Genomic DNA, 21,261 nt, shown 5'->3' with positions numbered 1-21,261 from the left:
AATGAAGTGAATACCATATTTGTCAATTGGACTCCCAAAACAAAGATTTATATCCAACAATTAGTTAAGCAAGAACAAATATGTCACATTAATTAAACAATTAAAGGTTACTCAAGAGTAGTCATCATTTCAAACGTGTTACACAAGAATTTCATTAAGGCCCAAAACCTCAATTGCAAGTCTTATTATGATGATCATTCATTTACCTAAACGTTACTCATTTTGCTACTTGAATATTCTTTTAAGACTTATATATTTTATTTATGATTTAAAAGCTGATTTGAGCGTCAGAGTGCCTTTTACATGTACACTTTCACTGTACTATGCCAAGCTCCGACATAGACATTACTATGACCACGCGAGTGTTTAGCCCGCATCCACCGTACAAAGATCAGCATGCTTAAAGTTTTATTTTGAGGAATAACATTAAGCAAGCTAGAAACCCCACCCAATTTTTAACTTAAGTAACACTCTCTCACTTGTTTAATTCTTAAATAAGAATCAATACATGTCTATAAGAGAGGACCTATGATAAAGGTTTCAACCTCTTTGGCCTCTCTCCTTTCTCATAGTCATGTTTCCTTCTTTTCCAGCTTAAAAACTACATTATCAACCTTCTCACAACTTTTTTCTTCCCTGTCTCTTTCAGTCTACCTTAAACCTACAACAACCTTGGTTTAGCCATGATTACTGGTAAGGACATCTATGATGTTTTTGCAGCTATTGTACCCCTATATGTGGCTATGATACTAGCATATGGTTCAGTTAGATGGTGGAAAATCTTCACACCAGACCAATGCTCTGGCATAAACCGTTTTGTTGCAGTATTTGCAGTTCCACTTCTTTCCTTCCACTTCATCTCCTCCAATGACCCTTATGCTATGAACTACCACTTCATAGCAGCTGATTCCCTTCAAAAAGTTGTGATCCTGACTGCTCTGTTTCTTTGGAACACCTTCACCAAACGTGGTAGCCTTGACTGGACAATCACTCTGTTCTCACTTTCCACTCTCCCAAACACTCTAGTTATGGGAATCCCTCTGCTCAAAGCCATGTATGGAGATTTCTCAGGATCTCTCATGGTTCAGATTGTGGTTTTGCAGAGTGTAATTTGGTACACTCTCATGCTATTCATGTTTGAATACAGAGGAGCTAAGCTTCTCATAACAGAGCAGTTCCCTGAAACTGCAGGGTCAATCACCTCCTTCAGGGTTGATTCTGATGTTGTCTCACTCAATGGAAGAGAGCCATTGCAAACAGATGCAGAGATTGGAGAAGATGGGAAGCTTCATGTTGTGGTGAAGAGATCAGCAGCTTCATCTATGATATCTTCATTCAACAAGTCCCATTTAACTTCCATGACACCAAGAGCTTCAAATCTCACTGGTGTTGAGATTTACTCTGTTCAGTCATCAAGAGAACCAACCCCAAGAGCTTCAAGTTTCAACCAAACAGATTTTTACGCCATGTTTGCAAGCAAAGCACCAAGTCCTAAACATGGTTACACGAATAGTTTCCAGAGCAATGGTGGCATTGGTGATATTTACTCGGTGCAATCTTCGAAAGGGGTAACACCAAGGACCTCGAATTTTGAAGAGGATATGTTGAAGATGCATAAGAAGAGGGGAGGGAGGAGCATGAGTGGTGAGCTTTTCAATGGCTCTTCTTACCCTCCTCCAAACCCCATGCTTTCAGGGTCTACTAGTGCTGGCCTAAAGAAGAAAGATAGCGGTGGTGGTGGCGGCGGCGGCGGCGGCGGCGGTAGTGGTGGTGGTGGTGCTCCTAATAACAAGGAGTTACACATGTTTGTTTGGAGTTCAACTGCATCCCCTGTTTCTGAAGGGAATATGAAACATGTTGCTAATAGAGCTGCCTCTACTGATTTTGGGACCATTGATCCTTCCAAGGCTGTTCCACATGAAACCAGTGTTGCCTCAAAAGGTAAAATTCAAAATCATATATCTATCATAAGTATGTCATGCACTCATCAAATAGGGTAAGGTTTTTAACTTGTGTTTGGATTTGATTTTAGTAATTGTTAATTGAATTGAAAGTTGAAGTGATTTATGTTTGAATACGTAAGAAAAAGTGATTTTTGTAGGCTAATGTTCTAAAATCTCACAATTGATTATGCTCAGCGCAAAATCCGCTGTCTATCCAAATATGCACTATATTAACTTCCAAAATTGAATTTTACTCAAACATAGTTAATTCTGAGTTTTCCAACAGTAAACCAAGCACACAATTTTTAGGTCCTTAAATTTTCCCTCCATCCGGTACTTTCATTTTGAAGTAGAATTCAATTGGGAACCCCTTAATTTTCTTATAGAATCATTGACATTACTTTTAAATGTTTGATTTTGCATGATGCAGCTGTTCATGAATTGATTGAGAACATGAGCCCTGGTCGTAGAGGGAGTGGAGATCAAAGGGAGTTTGAGATTGAGGAAGGAACCAAATTTCCCCCAAACGGGTCTCCATACACTTGCCAAAAGAAGGTGGACATGGAAGAAGGCGATGCAAACAAGAAGCAAAACATGCCACCTGCAAGTGTCATGACAAGGCTCATCCTCATCATGGTTTGGAGGAAGCTTATTAGAAATCCCAACACCTACTCAAGTCTTTTGGGGCTCGTGTGGTCTCTCGTTTCATATAGGTACATAGCACAGATTGTATTTCTTGTTTCAACATGAAGTTTTATTGGTGGGACAGAGAATAAGACATAATTTATTTTGTTTTGATGACAAAAGATTTCAATCCCTAAACATTGAACAAATTACAGGCAATAAATCTATGTGAAGATCCTGCCTAATTAAATCTACATCAGGGTTTGGCTCTTTCATGATAATGCATTTTTTTTTGCTATTGGTCCTTTGGTTGATTGGCCAAACTCTTAAATCTATTTTTTTCTCTTGTTAAACTATTTTTATATTCTCTTCTCTTTATCGTCTAGCTTGTACCCTTCATCAATCATTTTGTTGTGTGCATGCATGCAGGTGGCACATTGAAATGCCCACTATTGTAAAAGGTTCCATCTCCATACTGTCTGATGCTGGTCTGGGAATGGCTATGTTCAGTCTAGGTACTTGTCATAAGCTTTTCAATTTTTTTTCCTCCCTCTGCTATGCCAAAATAAATTATGCGAAGAAGCATATGTGAGTAGCTTCAGAGTATTACAATTGATTCTGATGAGCGGATTCATACATGCTATTAGTCAATTATATGGGAATCATTTGTAACATTATGCTGTTTACTTTAAGCAGGTCTGTTCATGGCATTGCAACCCAGGCTCATTGCATGTGGAAAATCTGTAGCAACATTTTCTATGGCTGTTAGGTTCTTGACAGGTCCAGCTGTGATTGCAGCCACCTCAATAGGAATAGGGCTCCGAGGAGTTCTTTTACATGTTGCCATTGTTCAGGTAAAATCAAGGAAAATATTTTTTAGAAACCTCAATTAGAGTCTACACCCAAATTAAAATGAGAAAGAAAAAAAAGTTATATATGAGGGTGTCAGTTAAGGTGTTTCAAAATCGGGACTGTAAACTGAAATCTACCTTAGTCTCATGTTTTTATCGAACTTAAATTCCATACATTTAAGAAAATCTTAAATTTACACGGTCAACTAGTCCGAGTCATTTAAATGACTCAAATTTTAAATTTCTCTATCGTCTAATCTTTGATAAAACATAAAAGAAATGTTTGATCTAGGTAGAAAAACTTAAAATCCTTGATTGCGTGAATGTAGGATTACAATTATTGCGTAGAGGCCAAATTCGTCATTATCTATGTATATATATATTTGTTTATGAATTAGGCTTTAATTTATTTTTGCAGGCTGCTCTTCCCCAGGGTATCGTTCCCTTTGTTTTTGCCAAAGAATACAATCTCCATCCAGATATACTCAGTACAGCGTGAGTGTCTTTTTTATATATATTATATAAACCGTTACATGCGAGTGTTCTTATATATAACATGTGAGTTTAAGGCATCAAAAAATATATTCTAAAGGAGTTTGCAAATTGTGCAGGGTTATATTTGGAATGCTTGTTGCATTGCCCATAACAATACTTTACTACGTGCTTCTTGGAGTATAATCTATCTTGGGAGGCAAAAGCAGAGAAAAGAAGTAAGATGAAATCCAAGTAACCCCCAAGACAAGAGTGGGATGGACGGAAAGAAATGTAGAAGATATTGGATTTTAGAAAAGGAGAGAAAAGGAAATTATTTAATTACATGTAGTATATAGTGTGTAATACTATATATTAGTTTTGATTCATATGAAAGTTAGGTTTGATTAATTGTTCCAATTTTCCAGCTCACTCTACATTCTCTATTCTTGTTAATGAAAATCTTTTAGTTAGGTGAGAAAGCAAGATATTACAGCCTATGGTGTGTAGCGTGAGAGAACTAGAGAGATCAAAATATTAATTTATTTTATTTTTGTTGAGACTAATATCAAGATGAAAAATTGCTGCCGCTAATGAACTGACTCTAATTATAATGCCGTTTATGTGTATGTTAAATTGGATATTGACAAAAAAGTCATATATTTACAATTTTACATATAATCACTCTAATATAAATTGGTTTTTCTAGCAGGGTAGTTAAATATCGACATAATCTATGGTATATTGGCATTATGGCTGTTCATGGTTTAGGTAAAAATCAAATCAAAACTGAACCGAACCGAAAAATCGGTGTGGATGAGCCGAACCGAATTGGTTTATTTTCACTAGAACCGATTTGGCATTAACCAATGTACGTTAAATATATAAATACCATTTCTAGCATGTTAATATTGGCTTTCCTGATAAAGTTTAGTTATGTTTTGTACATAAATGTTGAGTAGAAGAGGCTAAAAGCCGGTGTATATATTCCAGTGTTAGCCTTTTCAAAAGAGTTTGGCTAGTACTCTCCTTGGGATCTTGTTCAACATATATAAATAAATACTGAATGCTTCAGTCTTCAGCCATGTGACTTACAGACGATAAACAAATCTAATAGGAGTAAAATTATTAATTCATGTTACCTTACTGTTATAGATGTAGGTGTTTGGGATGTTCCAAAAGTTCCATTTCTTAAAGTTTCAAGGAATTGTCTGCTTCTGACTCAGCCAATTTATGTCATACTTAATGATATCCAATGAAAGTATTTTTTTTATAGTTAATGATATCCGCCGTCGACTGTGATGACTAATTTTTTCGCTAGGGGCTCATATTAAACGATAAATGACTTGTTACAAAATATGTTACATTCTCATTTGCAAAAATCAAACCACCAACCTAATAATTAAAGGCTTAATCCAGTTTTTGGTCCCCATCCTTTGTCATAAATATGGCTTTAGTCCCTCGCCGGAGCAAAGGTGGGGGTAGGTCCCCAGTTTTTGGTAAAATAGTTGGCTTTGGTCCTTCCGGCCGATTGGGTCAACGCCGGAGCTCCGGGAATCTCATGTGGCATTGCTACGTCATTTAATGAGTCCACGTGGATTTTTTTTTTCTTTTTCATTTAAAAAAAATTAAAACACAAATTATTAAATTAGTTAACAACATCATCAACTTTATTTTTTTTTTTGAGGTTAGCAGCCAACATTTCAAAAAAAAAAAGGTTAGCAGCCAAGAGAAATTAACATATTGCACAATGAGAACTAAAACAACAAAGATGAAACACGAGATCAAATAAAGTTCACATTGCAATTACTCAGAATACAAGGAAGCAAAACTTGCTTAAAAAATTCCCTTATAAATGTTGGTACCAAATTGCATTCTCTATATGAGATCCTAGATTATTTCTAAACAATCCACAATTAGCATTTCCCTGTATGCACAAACCCGATCTCAAGCACCCAAAATTCCCAGAATATCCTCATCCCTGAACAAAAGAAACTCTTTGTCATCGAGCTTGATTTGGGAGCCCCCGTACGCCGGCAAGAGCACCTGATCGCCGGGAGGCCGTTCCTGTTGTCGACGTCGTGGTGAATAAACCGCTTCGCCCGAAGTTTCTGTCAAGGAGCTGCTGGATCTCATGCCGGAGCTTCGCCTCGCCGCCAAATCTGAATCCAAATAAGAAAAACCCAGATCTGGTCAATTCCGGGCCATCCATCGTAGCCACGCGCGGAGTAGAGGCCGGCGGCGCAGGAGAGGTGGCTAGGGTTTCAGAGGAAAAAAGAAGAAGAAGAAGCAGAGAAACCTAGTAACAGAAGCAGAGAGAGAGCGTGAAAAAGAAAGAAAGAAAGGGAAGATGGGTTTGGGGGTCGTGGTGTGGTTGGTGTTGTGTGAAGAATCAGTGGCGAAGATGAGGTTGGGGTTGGGGATGGAGTGTCCATAAATTTCTGGGTTTGAGAGTGAAAAGAAGAAGATGAGTAAGGATGATGGTGATGATGATGAAGAAGAATCTGGGTGAGGATTTTAATTAATTAAAAAGGAGGTTAATTGGTGAGAGTTAATTAATGTTTAATTTTTGTGATTTGATTTAATTTTAATTTAATGAAAAAAGAAAAAAAAATCCAGCGAGGTTCACTAATTGACGTGGCAAGGGCCACGTCAGCTGGCGGAGCTCCGGCGTTGACCCAACCGGCCAGAAGGACTAAAGCCAACTATTTTGCCAAAAACTGGGGACCTGCCCCCACCTTTGCTCCGGCGAGGGACCAAAGCCATATTTATGACAAAAGATGGGGACCAAAAACTGGATTAAGCCATAATTAAATGAAGATGTGAGCAACTATCATGCTACAACAATAAAAATCATTTGTAATTCAAAGATTCATGAATTTTCTTTATTCATTTGTAGTATTTGAGTATAGACGTTGAAGGTGGAAAAGTTAAATTTGACTACCTATGCTTAAATGCTAGTACTACTAAAAATTAATCTAAATATAAGTTTCTTTATATGCATGCACCTAAGTATCTAACATAATTATTTTTCTATTACATGTATCGAAAACTCATGTATTGAACGATTTATTCAACATTAATTGGAAAAGACAACTAATAGAAAGCCTGTGGGCTTAAATTTGAGCATTATATGCTCTGGTTGACCAATGAAAGTTTCTTGGAAATGATAGAAAGCTCTTAAAGCCATGTCAACTGAGACAGTTTGATTAAATCATAATCCCAAGTAGATACTGATGAATTATGAAATATGAGGAGAATCATTTGTACTACTGGAACATGACCAGGAAAATTAAAAATTCAATTAACCTAGCTAATGAGATTAGATCAGAAACATAACATGTGCTTAGGTTCCTTATAAATTTATCAAGATGATCAAGAACTTAAGAAACATACAAGCACCAAAGAATAATTGGTTTGTATATTAATTTCTCATGAGATTAACATGTTGCATAATCACGTGGAAAGTCCAAAAGGGTGTGTTGTCTCATTTTTTTATGTCCAATTCAGAGGCTAAGAGATTGGGATTGGCAGCATTGCACATGAGGATTGTCCCAGTTTTTGGTATCTTTCAGACATTTCTTCAATAAAAAAAGAGGTTAACAGTTTATGTAAACACCAGGGTGGACAGAAAACAGAGGAGCTATGTCATAAATGTGAAACGCTTCTCTGTTTCTTTGTTGTTCTGTGGGTGTTTATGTGCTTGTTTGCGTGTGAATTAATCTAATTAAGGTAAGACTTTGAGTTTGCTTATGCTTGTAGTTGTACTTGTGCATGAACTGGCACAGCTGCAAATTTGCAATGTCCAAGATTGAGTTATATCAAATACAGATACTTTACTTCTTAAGTTGCTATATGCCAGCCATCATATCCAAGATATATTTTGATTATACGGATAAAATTCAGTCAACAGATTCATTTTGCAGCTCCACGCGGTACATATCTAGTCATGGATACTTTCATCTCTTAATAAAATTTCTTTTGTTGTCAAAAAAAAAAATCTAGTCATGGATACTCTTGTGTGTTTAGATATTAGTTACCATATTTAGCAATCAACTAAGCATGAAGTGAACCGAGTTTCATCCTAATATTTTTTTTCTTGAAGTATGTACTAACATATGTTGCCAACGGATATCCAAACACTGCTTTAGTGCATGTTTGGGTTTACGGTAGAAACTCATGGTGAAGCCAAAATCATTGTGAAAAGCCAAAAATGTCACAAACAAGTTATATGCACATTACACTAACATTATTTACTATACATTTTTGTTATAGTGTTTCAAACATGAAAACTCATGTTTAGTGTCTATTGAGACTAGCTGTTAAGGATTTGTTTGATGTAGGAGATTTAATAATAGCACTTAATTGGGTAGTACCAAATGTGAAGGACTCCTTAATGATGGTGTAGGCCTCAGATTTAATCTGTAGCAGAAAAGTTCAATTTTTTTTCTCTGAAACAGCCACCAATGTGAGGAAAATATCTCTTACCAGAATATGTAGGCTCATGAGTAGTAGCTCAGATATTATCATGGATCAAATCAATGCATGAGTAGAAGGAAAAAAACTATTAGTAGAGAAAGTTAATCTTTAAAGAAACATCTGAAAGTTCATATCTATTATTCAAGATATCAAAGTTTTCAATGATATATCCTAATATATGGTGACAAAGACATTGAAAATTGTGTCACAATTGAACATCAATATACTTGAATTTCAATAGAAGACAGCTGAACTTCCACATTGTCCACACTTCAAGCCAACAATTCTATTCATACAACAAATAAAATTGAAATCAACCCTATTTCCCCAAGATAAAAGTATGTTTCTATTGAAACTACAAAATGCAAAAGCAGCTCCTGCTCTAAGTCTAAAAGTCAGAGAAAACCATAACTCTCGAGAAGAATCCACCAAATCATTCATTTACAGATGGGATTCCAACTCGAGCAGCAGTTACCTCGAGTAAGAGAATCATGTAAGCCCTAGTAAAAGTTAAACAATACATCATAATTGACAAATTCACTATTAACACCCGAAATGATAAGTTATATCAGAATCTAGAAACCACAGAAAGCATGGATAAAAAATGCTTCATGTAATGCACTGCTAAGTTAATTTGTTAGACGGATTCTGCACCGTAATGTCCATTTTGGGAACTGCCATTTTCTTTGCTAAGTTTAGATTTTGCTACATGGGAGACCTGTTGAGGAAATATCTTGTTTGATTGCTGCTTCAGATTAAGACAAGTATAAACAGACATGCCGGTAATGGCTGTAACTGCTCCACAGATACTGATTATGCCGGGATTCGACCCAAAAAGATAATAGTTTCCCAGGAGGAGTACACACGTCTTAAATTGCCCAAGAACAGCATGCGAGATGGCGGACGTAGCACTGTAAATTTCATGACCAAGAAAATATAAGAAGAAACCAGGTAGAAACAATGCATTATACTGCATGTTTAAAACAGTAATATAGAAACAGCAACGAAAAAAAAACAATTAATGAACATCAGTGAATATCTGGCATTGGCAAACAATATGTTAGAACAGTCTTTAAAAGATCTGTCATTAATGTCACAAACATGTCACACTTATTCACTAGTGCGTCTGAAGTCTGGACATAGAGAGCACCATCAGTATTAGCACATAACCATTACACTATGCAATATATACAAACTGTTTTCGAAATTCTCATACAAGGAGGATCACTCTTTTAGTATTTTTTAAGAGGATTGGTTAGTTGGGTGGTTTGTCACTAAAAAATACAACTTCAGAATTTTGAAGTTCATGGATATCATTGATGTTGGAAGGAAATTAGAATAATATGTGACTTCTACAAAAATATCTAGCCAAATCTGAATTTATCAAGTCTTTACAGGAATACGGATAAATAAGCCAAAGGCGCAAAAAAACATATGTAATTGTTTAAAACAAAGCATATAAGTAGCCCATAATTCATAATAAGAGTGATCTGGACCCTCCTTGAAATTGAAATGCTACTACCTCCATTCCTCATCTTTTGTTGTTTGAGGTCATGCACATAGTTTAAGAGCTTTTTAATTGATATGAACTTGACTAAAACACACTTATTTAAGTGAAATATGTTAAAAAGAGAATGATAGTATTAGCGCTTATGCAAGTGTTTGGGATAGCTTATGGCCTACCTATAAGATGGTTTGAGCTAATTTTCATAAGTTGGTCAGAATAGCTTATGGAGAAGAGCTTATGCTTACTTATAACCTATTTTCAACTAATTTCAATAAATTTCTTAAACTAGTAAATGAGGGTATACACTATCATTGAAATAAAAAGTGATAAATGGTCTTAGATTTCTAAAACAACAAAAAATTTGGAAAAATAGAGAAAAACTAAAATAATAAAAGATCAGGAACTATGAGAACAAAAGAAACAAAGATGGAATCAAATGCGGCCACAGGCTTCTCGGTCCACCTTTGTCAACTGAAATAAAGCATATTCCTCTTCAACAGTGAACCACTGATTCACCATTAAGGAAGCAGAAAATGTGACTTACATTTTTCGCACTCGTCATTAAGTACTATCATAAAGCAAGCGGGAAAAAAAACAAGTGACCTCGTTCATGTTTGGCACATTGGAAGTCAAGCCATCGTTGAATCAACACTAAATTTGATTATGTGTTTAAAACAACCTAGAAATATTAAACAAGTGGTTCCTACACCATTCTACCAGAAACTGAAATTGGAATTATTTTTACAGAAAAATCATTCAATAATTAAAAGAAGAATAATGCATGTAACTCACCCCAGTGCTAAAGCACCAGACCATTGAAGCAAAAATCCAAGAATAGCAGATATAAGAATCACCAGTGTGTTGTTGAAGTTCCAATCAAAGGATAGTACACCTGGAGGGTCTAAGTAGGGTAACATAGCAACCAGGAAAATTAAAGTAATAGGTGTTGTTTTCCACATCAACCTGTTGATCAATCAAAAAATTAGGCAAGAAAGAGAAAGCAACTTTGTATGCGAATCACCGCTGAAAATTGAGAGGGGAGGCCAGGGTTAACAGTATTATAAACAATAACAACTTTTATCTCACTAAGTCAGTTCGGCTATATGGATCACTTGATCCATATTAAAAATAAGGCTAGTTTTATGTCTGTTGCCATAGACTAACACACAATCTTCCTCCTTTAACCCTAAACTGGCCTAAAGAATAAATGAATGAATTACTTACGCCAAAGCTGTCCAGTTCTCTTGCTGCTGCAGTCGGGACCAGAGGATTTTGTTAGCAGCACTAGGTACAATCCACGCCAGTGCTACAAAGGCACCAAACACATGGAACTGCAGGTCAGTCACTGTAGCCACAGCAACACCAATAGATACGACCGTTAATGCAATAGCCTGTAGAGTTGCCATTCCTATAGTAAGCATTTCAATCTAAAATTGGATAAGCATATCTATAATGCTCTAAAAGTTGGGACTTTATTAATTGATGTTTTTAAGATAACATATCCATAGCTATATTAACTGACTGAAATCCATCTCTTATGAACAATTTTAGAAATTCCTACAGAAAATAACTGAAATTCATATATGAAATACAGAACACACAACTCATTGTGTCCAGAGAAAGAAGGCTGACTAATTCAAACAATGATATTTGACTGGCATAAATCACTAAATTAATACACAATCATAAATAGTTAAATACTAAAATTATAGTCCTAGACACAAAGTGACTAGAGCCTTTTGGTTAACTAGAATTTTGAGTTTGAACTAATTTATTGGTCTAATCACTTTAAGTCTACCAAGGCATTCAGTGAGCTTCCGCAAACATAAAGGAGTAATTGAGGTATCTTGACTCACGAGGGTGTTCAAGAGACATGCTTACTTCATAATTTGGTCATGCACTTAACCTCATAATACAAATCTGGGATTAATTATTCCATGCATACTGTTTGAGGTCAAAACAATGTATGCTCACAGGAGTTCATAGATGATAGAACAAAATGTGCACGTTTTTCAGATTAGCTCATTCTAAAACCCCTTATGTAAAGAGGAGTAGTAATAAGGATTAGTTAGGGTAGTTATTCAGTTAGAGGAGACTTAACTAGGTAAATAAGGACACATAGTAGAGAGGACTCATTGTGTGAATTTGGAAAGTTCAAATGAAAGGGTAAATCCTTTGTTGAAGGGGAAACCCTAGGAGTAGACACTTCTCCTATTCTCTATCATTCAATAAAATTCTTCTTTTCTTCATTTATTTCAATCAATTTTTCAATTTTCTTCTGAGGGTTTGCGAGACAGTCAAAGTGAATGCATTTACCTTCGGCCAAGAAACTTTCTTCCGGTACAAAACAAATTCTGCCATAACTATTGAAGGTGTTACTGCAATCTTTGCCATCTGATAGAAACCAATGCTGCAGATATAGATATTGAATTAATATTGAATTAAGAGTATTAAAAGAATACTTCAAAATAAAAATATTGATAGTTGAATTACCTACCTATTATACTTCAAGCTGACATTAGCAAGGCCAGTAGATAGAGACATAACAAATCCAAGAGTAAATAAAGCAGACAGCGGAGTTTTTGAGGAAGGAGATGCAGGGAGGAAAGAAAATGCATTTAGTAGAGCCATTAAGAACCAGCTCACAACATAGTGAATTAGTGAGAGAAATATCGGGAATTTGAATTTGACAGTTTGAAGCACCTGAAAGAAACAACGAAAAAGATGAAGTCAATTAAATCTGCATAAAAACCATAGTACTTTGAAATTTCAACACAAAACATAGCTACACCAGATAGAAAGAAAGAGAGTGAACGAACCATTTTGTTCATGAAAATAATACCAACTGCAACCAGAAAATTGAAGGAAAGTGCTGCAGCTGGACCACACGTACGCTGTTGTTGACGTTTTGCACCTTCAACGGTACGAAATTCATTGAACAGAGAGCCTCTCAAGTCTTCCAATGCTTTTCCTGTGCAGTGAAAGGTAATGGAAGATATTAGTGAATTTTTCTTATAGAAATATAGTCTATTCACTATAGAAAAACGTCAATATGCCCTAGATTGACATTCTTATATCAATCATTGCAAAGGACAAATTCCAATTCAGAGGTGAATCAATAAGAAATGAATATGAATAAAGATTGCCAAGTTTATGGTAAGCAATTAAGCATATAAAATACAGGCCCAAATTCTAGAATACATAAGAAACCAGCTCTATAGTAAAAATTTGAAATTCAACAATAACAACCGCAGTTTGTTTCCACTATTGGGTTTGCAACATGATTTAAACAATGTATCATCAATCATGTCTAAAAATAGATCATTAAAATGCAAATCCTTCTTAATGATTTGACACCCCTGCCCTAACTGGTGCTATAACCAATTTTCCCTATTGGACAGGCCTTCATCTGATTCACATTCCTAACTGGTGCTATAACCAAATTTCTCCGCATGTGCCTTAAATGGCTTGATAAACAAACTCTCCAAATAGTAAAAGAATAAATAAATCATGAACACTAAGAGTCAAATACAAATGAATTGAAAAAATATCAAAACTGCAAGGCATTGATAGAAGTTTGCAATAAAGACTGACAGACACAAATACATAGGTATATTAAGGAGCTGCGGATAATAGAAACCTAAAAAAGGATAAAATTGTTTGGGAAATCCTAAATTGATTTCACATGTGTTCACTCCCAATCATCACAGAAAATAAAGTTGCAGTAGACAATGTAATAAGGATGATGAGGAATATTGGAAGCCACATTGTGGAAATCTAACATTGCATTACCTGTTTGACCAGCATCACTGTCTTTGCGCTTGAGAATCTTTCGGACCTGTTTACTCATTAAGAAATTAAACATTTTGGGAAGAAATGAAGAGGGTGTGCTCTATCTAACTAACAAAGGAGGAGGAGGAGGCTGAGTAAGAAGAGCTAGCTAGCACCACTGGTGTCTGGTGGCACTGGGTGGGTTTGTGTTGTGTCATGTGTGAGTGAAATTGAGAGAGAAAAGGGAAAGGGTGGGACATCATCAGATTGGACACGTGGATTATGCCGCTGATTTCGGAAAATCAAACATCATTCATTGCGACACACCGCTCCCAAACAAAACCTCGTTTCTTCTGTCGTCTTATGATTGCCACTCAAACGATGTCGTATTCATAAACTATCGTCTTATGATTGCCACACATAGACGATTCATACAATAGTTGAAAGATTATGAAACTTGACATTATTATATAATAATATGGTTTAATATTTTGCTCTCGTGGTCGTGGTAGTATAGTATTAGTATGTAGAATATTGAAAATGAACATGTCTTAATTCCTTGCTCAGGAGTTACAAACTTAAAATAATTAAGGACGGCGGTGGAAGTCGTGATTCGTGAACCATTGCATCTTTTTATTTTTCCTAATTCTGGATCGTCTCTAATTTATGAAGGATTGAAGGAAAATTCATGTGAAGCAAGTTTTTCCTTATCAACTTCATTAATTCCACACCAACTAGCAGAGACGGATCGCTGCATGTGAAGCTTAGGGTAGCTGCCGCACATCTATCTATCTATCTATAATAATAATAATATATATAAAAGCAAAGTTTTGCAGCCTTGGGGGCAAAAAGGTCCTTCAGCAATTTATTCCAATATCTATAAGAGTTGGGTATGGGTATTTTTGTAAAAAAGTCATTTTATTTCACTCAGGTTTAATCTCAGCTCCGTTTGGGTATGTATTTCATCTCTGTTAGTCTCTAGGATTCAGAACTGATATAGTTCCCCTTTTTTCCTGATCTGATATCGTTACCCTTCTGTTTTTTTCTTCCCTGATCCTGATGTAGAAGATGGCTGAGGTTTGGCACCGGACATTGTTCCTTAAATGGTGGCTGCTGGCTGGGTGCTCATACTCGATTTGGGTTTTCCTGCAAATTTTCAGGTTTGTTTCTCTTTCTCACGACTGTGATTCGTTCTTCCTCCAAGCATCCATTCGTTCCCTTTGTTTTTTTTTTCCCACTTCGTGATGGAGATGATTTTTGGCTAAGCAAGTTTGATTCAAATTGTTCACTGTGATTCCTGTTCTGCAGATTTGGTGCACCTATGCTCTGGGATTATGGGGTTCCAGTTTGTGCATTGGTGTCGTTCTTCTACGTTGTTCTTGATTGTGGTATTGAATTTCATTTCCCTCTCTCTCTCTCTCTGTTGTCCTTGAAAGGCCCAATTTTTTTTGTCTCTGATGTTTTATTCCCTTAGTTTGTAGGCTACTGTTATCTGGCTGATAGTGGAGTTAGGACTATCTAGGCCCAAATCTATGAATTGCAGAAAATTTGATAACATGTCATTGATATTTTTGGAATCAATGACATGATTTAGCCAAATAAGTGTGACAAGTGTCTATAAGCAAGGTAAAGGAGTAGGAAGAAAGAAATGATTTAGCCAAATAAGACCTGACTTGAAGGTTATCAGTCCCAGGTACCAATTGCCATGTATAGAAATAGAGATGAGGTGGCAGGAGTAGTGACTACATTGGCTAAGTAGCATATGAAAGTGAATGTAGCCCAGCTTAATTTTGTTTTGGCTGCTTTTTTCTAGCATAAGAGGGGAAGGTAAGCAACACATCAAGGAAAATGACGCCCTTGCCGAGAACCGCGACAGGATCAATGAGCAAGCTGATTCTCCACCTCTGGTGGCTTCTCTGCCTTCGATACCAGCATGGATTCAGGGTGAAGAGGAGCACAGCGGTGTATCCGACAAGTCGTCCTTTTCCTCCTCTGATTCTCGCCATTGATGGGAACGTATGAGATCCAAACTTTACTTCTCCAGGTTCTCCCATTAACAACCACTTCTTGAAATCACCATTTGATTGATTCCCCTGTTTTTTCTTAATTGCAATTTTCCTGTTTTGGGTATTTCAGCTGTAGCTAACAGAACCCTCTTGCTCTGTCCATTCTGCCGTTCATTGTGGGGTTTTTTAATCCTTTTACATTAACATGCTTATTCAATATTTAGCATCGTATTGCGTTTAATATGTACCTGAACTTCTTAATTCATAGATGAAAAATATCCAAATTTTATATCAAGTTCTTTTATTGATTCATTAGGTTGGCCTTATTACCTCCATTTTTTTCACTCTTTTCTGTTTTATCACTTTTATGAACTTCTACATAATTTAGTGTGGCGGAAAAGAGAGATTTTTTATTTTTCCAATCCTAGGTGATGGAAGTAGAACAGATTTGAGTTTGAGTTTGATTGCTGATATAATTGTTTCTTGGTATTTTGGCTTTCATTGTCATAGTCTAATTATTGGTGATTTAAGATTAGACTATTGCTATGGTTTCCGACGGAAGTATGCAAGATTATACAGAGAGGTTGCAGGCTTGCATTGAAGCAGCTAAGATGTGCATGGCAGTGAGTGTTCTCTTTTTTAATTTCTCTTGATTTGTATAATTTTTAGAGAATTTTGCTTGGTCAGTTTTATCGTCTAAAATGATAGAACTTCCATAGCCGGTACTGCATTTAGGTACTATTTGAAACTAAATTAGGATTTGCTCTACTCATGTGATGTTCTTGCAGATTCTGGCACCCAAAGGCCAAAAGAGGTGAGATTGCAAGACAGATTGGTGAGGCACTAAGGGCCAAATTCGATCTCGGGGAAGGCTGGTGTCTCTTGAGATGCCTTCCAGATGGAATTAGGGAGGTGCAGGTGTGGCAATTCTCATGATTCTGCAATGTTGTAACATATAGCAGATGAAAAGATTTAGTATTTGCACATAACATTTGTATACGAAGTTTTTTAACCTTTCACTCTGTCCATCACAGGAAATTATTCATATGTGTGATTATGCGGTTGGGCTAAGCCGACAATTGAATGGATCGATTACACCATCAGAATGTAATTTATTTATCTATATCCATGATCACTCCCTTTGCAAAGATTGGTTATGTGGTGAATTCTGGTGCTGAATTGCTGCTTCTCCTCAGTTTTCTAGAGCAAGAGTCATCCAATTTTGTAGCGCTGGGAGTTACCATTGATGAGAGTAAATGGATGATGGCATTGAAGGTAGTTTTTCGGATTTGATTCTCCGCACTTGAATTCTCAACAAAATCCATATATATGCTATTTTATTTTCATGATTCCATGTTGTGCGTGTGTAAATTAGCTTCTTGAAATCTCTTCCTTGGTTAGTGACTGTTTTATATTAATGGTTAGCTGATGATAACTAAACTTTTTTAATCTTGAGATTAGAAGTGTTGAATTGGAAAATCTAAGAAAAAAACTTGCAAGGGAGACATGACAAACTCTTAATCTAATACCAACGAAGCAATGAATCCAAACAAAAACTATCTCATGAACGAAGCTACATGAAAAGTGAATGAAAAAGAAAAATGGCAACAGCAGAAAGTACTACAAAAGGAGTCATTGTGGTATTTAAAGATTTGGGCACAACAAAGAAGAAAACTGAAAAGAAAAAAAAAAGAACCAATTCATGGCCTTACTCTCCCTTCCACTCTACAAGGAATTTTAAAAAAATCAACAAAAGCATCTACCATGACTAGATGAATAATTGAATACCAATAGCTTATCAATGTTCGCCGGAACACTATCTTTTTTTTTATAAGCAATATAAATTATATTGAAATTAAGCACAAGGGGTACTTTAACCCAACACAAGCCGGACTCTATTCAATTTTCTACATTCAATGTTAAACCACCCAATACCCTAGGTCATTCCCAGTGGGAAGTGGCTCCACTTCATACCATGGAGGCCAATAAAGAATTGAAAACCCTTAATTAATGGAAAAACCCTTTGCGCTACAACTATCTATTTCTATTCCATGTGGTTAATTTGTGTTCATGACAAAATTAGTGGTTAATATTAGTTAGGAACTCCAAAGAACATGATTAATTTTTTTTTTTGGTGAATGGGAAAAAAAAGAACATGATTAATTAGTTAGAATTTATAGAATATATTAATCCTTAAAAAAAAGGTGGAAGTTGATAGTTTTAACATAAATTTGATATCAATGCAAAAAAAAAAAACTTAATGTTAGTTTTATAATTTAAAAACCACACAACACATTCATGCTCATAATGGCAATACAAAAAAAATATCTTCCTTAATAATTAATTAATGGAAAAAAAAATCTTTGCACTACAATTACTCCCTCCGTTCCACAAAGTTTGTTGTTTTGGACCATTTTTCAATATCGCAAAATGTTTGTTGTTTTAGAAAATCAATGCATTTTTTGCTAATTTTTTTCCAACTATACCCTCATTTAATAAATTTTCTCTCACTTATCACCTCTCATATCAACCAACTACAACTCTTCTCTATCCGAGTAAAATTTAATTGTTGCACTTAGTAGTAAAATTAAATAAGGGTACAATAATAACATTATACTATTAATAATTGTCATCTTAGTCTTTGTGCCACAACCTTAAACAACAAACTTTGTGGAATGGAGGGAGTATTTCATTTACACGTGATTAATACGTGTTTATTGCAAAATTTAGTGGTTAATATGTGATTGATATCAGTTAGGAATTTCAAATATTAATCCTAAAAAGTGGAAGTTGATAGTTTTAACATAATTTGTTTTTTGAAAAGAGTTTTAACATAAATTTGATATCAATGCAAAATAATTTTTTATGTTGGTTTTATAATTTAAAAACCACACAACACATTCACATTCATGCTCATAATGGAAATACAAAAAAATACCTTCCTTAATAATTAATTAATTAATTAATGGGAAAAAAACTTTGCACTACAATTATTTCACTTACATGTGATTAATATGTGTTTATTGCCCGTCAAAAAAATATGTGTTTATTGAAAATTTTAGTGGTTAATATGTGATTAATATCAGTTAGGAATTTCAAAAGATATGATTAATTAGTTAGAATTTATAAAATATATTAATCCAAAAAAATGAAATTTGATTATTTTAAAATTAAATTTATATCAATGCTGGAAATTTACTATTGTTTTTTTTTGAAACTAAAATTTACTATTGTTGAATTCCAAATTAAAAAAGGTGTAGTATTTCTAAATGTTTAAATAAAAAGCTTAAACCAGAAAATGAAAAATAAAAAATAAAAAATATCACGAAGGCAAGGCGTTATTTTTTTTATTTTTGTCCATTTTTAAATTGCTATAATTTCAAATAAAAAGGAAAGTTAAATACACTTTAATATGAGAATTTGAAAGATTGATATTATGGTATGAAGAAGTCTTTCGCAATGTGGAAGAAGATTTCTTACAAGAAATGTGAACGATACACTTTCTATTCTACTATCAATGTAATTATTCCAATTAAAAAAAATATTCAATGACTATTTTTAGCACATATTTTATAAATATCGAAAAACTATCAGTCAAGCATTTAGGAAAATAAGTACAAAAGTAAAAACAAAATAGCAACTCAAAAAACAAAATCAAACTTTCAATACAAAAATAAAACATACAAATTTATGATTTCATATATATAAAATAAATTTAATTCTTTTAATCTATAAAATATCTTTTAAAAGAACACATAAATTTGGAAAAAGTACACACAAAAAAACAAAAATGAATATCCCCGTGCATCGCACGGGTAAAAGTACTAGTGTTTTTCATAAAATGGAAGCATAGTAGAGTATTAATTAGGATAATAATTGTGTTATATCTTGCTCAATAATTAGAATGTGCCCCCACAAAGTATTCATTAATTTCACTCATTTTTATTCTTAAGTGTGTTTTTTTAAGAACCTTCCACACTAAATAATCAGCTTAAAAATTATTTCATAAATATATGTTGTGACAGTAACTCTCAGACTATGTCGCGACAAGATTCAGTTATGGGGGTTGTGTGGCGCGCCGTGACCCATGGAGGGGTAGTAAAGATAAATTTTGATGTGTCATTCAAGTCTCGGTGGTCTCGATAGGTATTGGTATGGTGGCCAGGGATCATAAGAGTCTAGTTCTTGCTTCGGCAGCTACGTACCTTCCCGGTGTCGGCTTCCTCTCCGATGTTGGCGGAGGCGTGTGCGTTGCGGTGGGCTATTGTCTTAGCCTCACAACTTGGTTTTCGTCATATTTGCTTCGAAACGAAATATTGTCTAAAATTGTTTGAGATGGAAGAAGCCCCCAGATGGTCATTCTATCTAGTTTCTATTATTCGAGAATGTAATTTTCTTTGTCGTTCTTTTGATGTAATGACTATTTAGTTTGTGCACCGTTTTGGCAATTATGTGGCGGATTTGCTTGCCAGGAAAACTTACTCATTCGCCGGTTTAATATGGATTGAGGAGGTTCGTTATGAAGTAACCACATTTATTTCTGTGGATATTTCGACCTTTATGCCGGTCCAAGTTAAACGAGTTTCAGTCATATCGAAAGAAAAAAAAAACTCTCAGAATTAGAATTGCTTATATACTTGCTGTAAAATTTATGAAGAACATATTGTATATTCAATGATATACATAGTATATATGTTTGCTTTTAGAGTTAGCATTATACTATCAGTAATGAGTACTGACAATAAGATAGTTAGATGAGGGTTGGTTTAATTTTCATGGCATACTTTGCAATTAATTTCCTTGACATGACCAATAGAATATCTTTATTCGCAAATGTTCTCGATCTTTGCTCTATATATTATTATGCAGGCAGGCATATATATTTACGGCATGCAATGCAACACATAAGCCACATTTTATTTACAGAGCAGAGCAAGGTTATATATAGCTACATCTTATATGCCTATATCGTATCACACTTGTTGGAACTATCTAGCTAACAGATCCTATCAATCCATGAAGCAAAATATCTGCTTCAGGGCCGGCCCAAGGGTCAAGCGACCCAAGCTAGGGCTTTAGGCCTCAAAAAAAATTTTTTTTTTTCAAAGTAAAAAAGGCCTCATATTTTTACAAATAAGACCTCAAATATTAAAAAAAAAATCTATTACTCACCATTACCTGCCACTTTGTTAGTTGTTTCTTCCCTAATTTTTCTCAAAAAATCTTAATTGACAATTACTAGAAATTAACAATCTTAATTGACAATTAATTGATGTTACCTATTCTTTTTCTTCACCTTTTATGTAACACCCCGATTTCGGTGGCGTCACTTTAGTAACCAAAAGTAAACTTAATGCGGAAAAACGTGAATATTTTTTTTTTGATAATAATATAGACAAGACTGAATTAAATAAAACTCAAAAGCGAAAAGCAATAAAACTAATATACAATATATATAACAGCCCCCGCTGTAAGTAGCAACCTCGTCACGAGTAAGCCTCCAGTGACGGGTAATAGAAGAGTAGCGCCCGTAGGCAATATGTACAAACCAAATGAAAAGGGTGAAGTGTCCGCAACACCATCCCTCAAAACTGAGAATGAGCTGGCCC

General features: G+C 35.0%; 3 protein-coding genes across 6 annotated transcripts; 2 read left to right on the top strand and 1 right to left on the bottom strand.

Annotated features, from left to right (window-relative positions):
* Positions 1-532: 532 nt before the first annotated feature.
* LOC130714226 (auxin efflux carrier component 2) lies at positions 533-4,371 on the top strand. Its single transcript, XM_057564123.1, has 6 exons — positions 533-1,941; positions 2,374-2,656; positions 2,997-3,082; positions 3,264-3,421; positions 3,837-3,913; positions 4,030-4,371. Exons 1-6 carry the CDS (start codon positions 684-686, stop codon positions 4,094-4,096), a joined length of 1,929 nt encoding a protein of 642 aa, XP_057420106.1. The 5' UTR covers positions 533-683; the 3' UTR covers positions 4,097-4,371.
* Positions 4,372-8,487: 4,116 nt separating this feature from the next.
* Positions 8,488-14,015, bottom strand: LOC130711101 (nucleotide-sugar uncharacterized transporter 1-like). Its single transcript, XM_057560565.1, has 7 exons — positions 13,668-14,015; positions 12,695-12,846; positions 12,373-12,578; positions 12,192-12,285; positions 11,100-11,266; positions 10,668-10,838; positions 8,488-9,279 (listed from the first exon to the last, which is right to left on the bottom strand). Exons 1-7 carry the CDS (start codon positions 13,738-13,740, stop codon positions 9,006-9,008), a joined length of 1,137 nt encoding a protein of 378 aa, XP_057416548.1. The 5' UTR covers positions 13,741-14,015; the 3' UTR covers positions 8,488-9,005.
* Positions 14,016-14,448: 433 nt separating this feature from the next.
* On the top strand, positions 14,449-17,039 carry LOC130711102 (aldehyde dehydrogenase family 7 member A1-like). Of its 4 annotated transcripts, none has more exons than XM_057560567.1 (7): positions 14,449-14,599; positions 14,712-14,806; positions 14,955-15,034; positions 15,460-15,690; positions 16,189-16,275; positions 16,441-16,570; positions 16,687-17,039. In XM_057560567.1, the coding sequence occupies exons 4-7, from the start codon at positions 15,665-15,667 to the stop codon at positions 16,828-16,830; spliced, it is 387 nt and encodes a 128-aa protein (XP_057416550.1). In that variant the 5' UTR covers positions 14,449-14,599; positions 14,712-14,806; positions 14,955-15,034; positions 15,460-15,664; the 3' UTR covers positions 16,831-17,039. The 4 variants fall into 4 exon arrangements, with proteins under 4 accessions (XP_057416550.1, XP_057416551.1, XP_057416552.1 ...); XM_057560568.1 differs by having other exon boundaries at positions 14,475-14,599; positions 14,715-14,806; XM_057560569.1 differs by lacking the exon at positions 14,449-14,599 and having other exon boundaries at positions 14,633-14,806; positions 16,687-16,759; positions 16,849-17,039.
* Positions 17,040-21,261: the final 4,222 nt, after the last annotated feature.

The sequence above is a fragment of the Lotus japonicus genome, chromosome 4 (genome assembly GCF_012489685.1).
Source record: "Lotus japonicus ecotype B-129 chromosome 4, LjGifu_v1.2".
Classification (NCBI taxonomy): Eukaryota; Viridiplantae; Streptophyta; class Magnoliopsida; order Fabales; family Fabaceae; genus Lotus; species Lotus japonicus.
The sequence above is the reverse complement of the archived record's forward strand: the minus strand, read 5'-3'. Positions and strand labels throughout refer to the sequence as shown.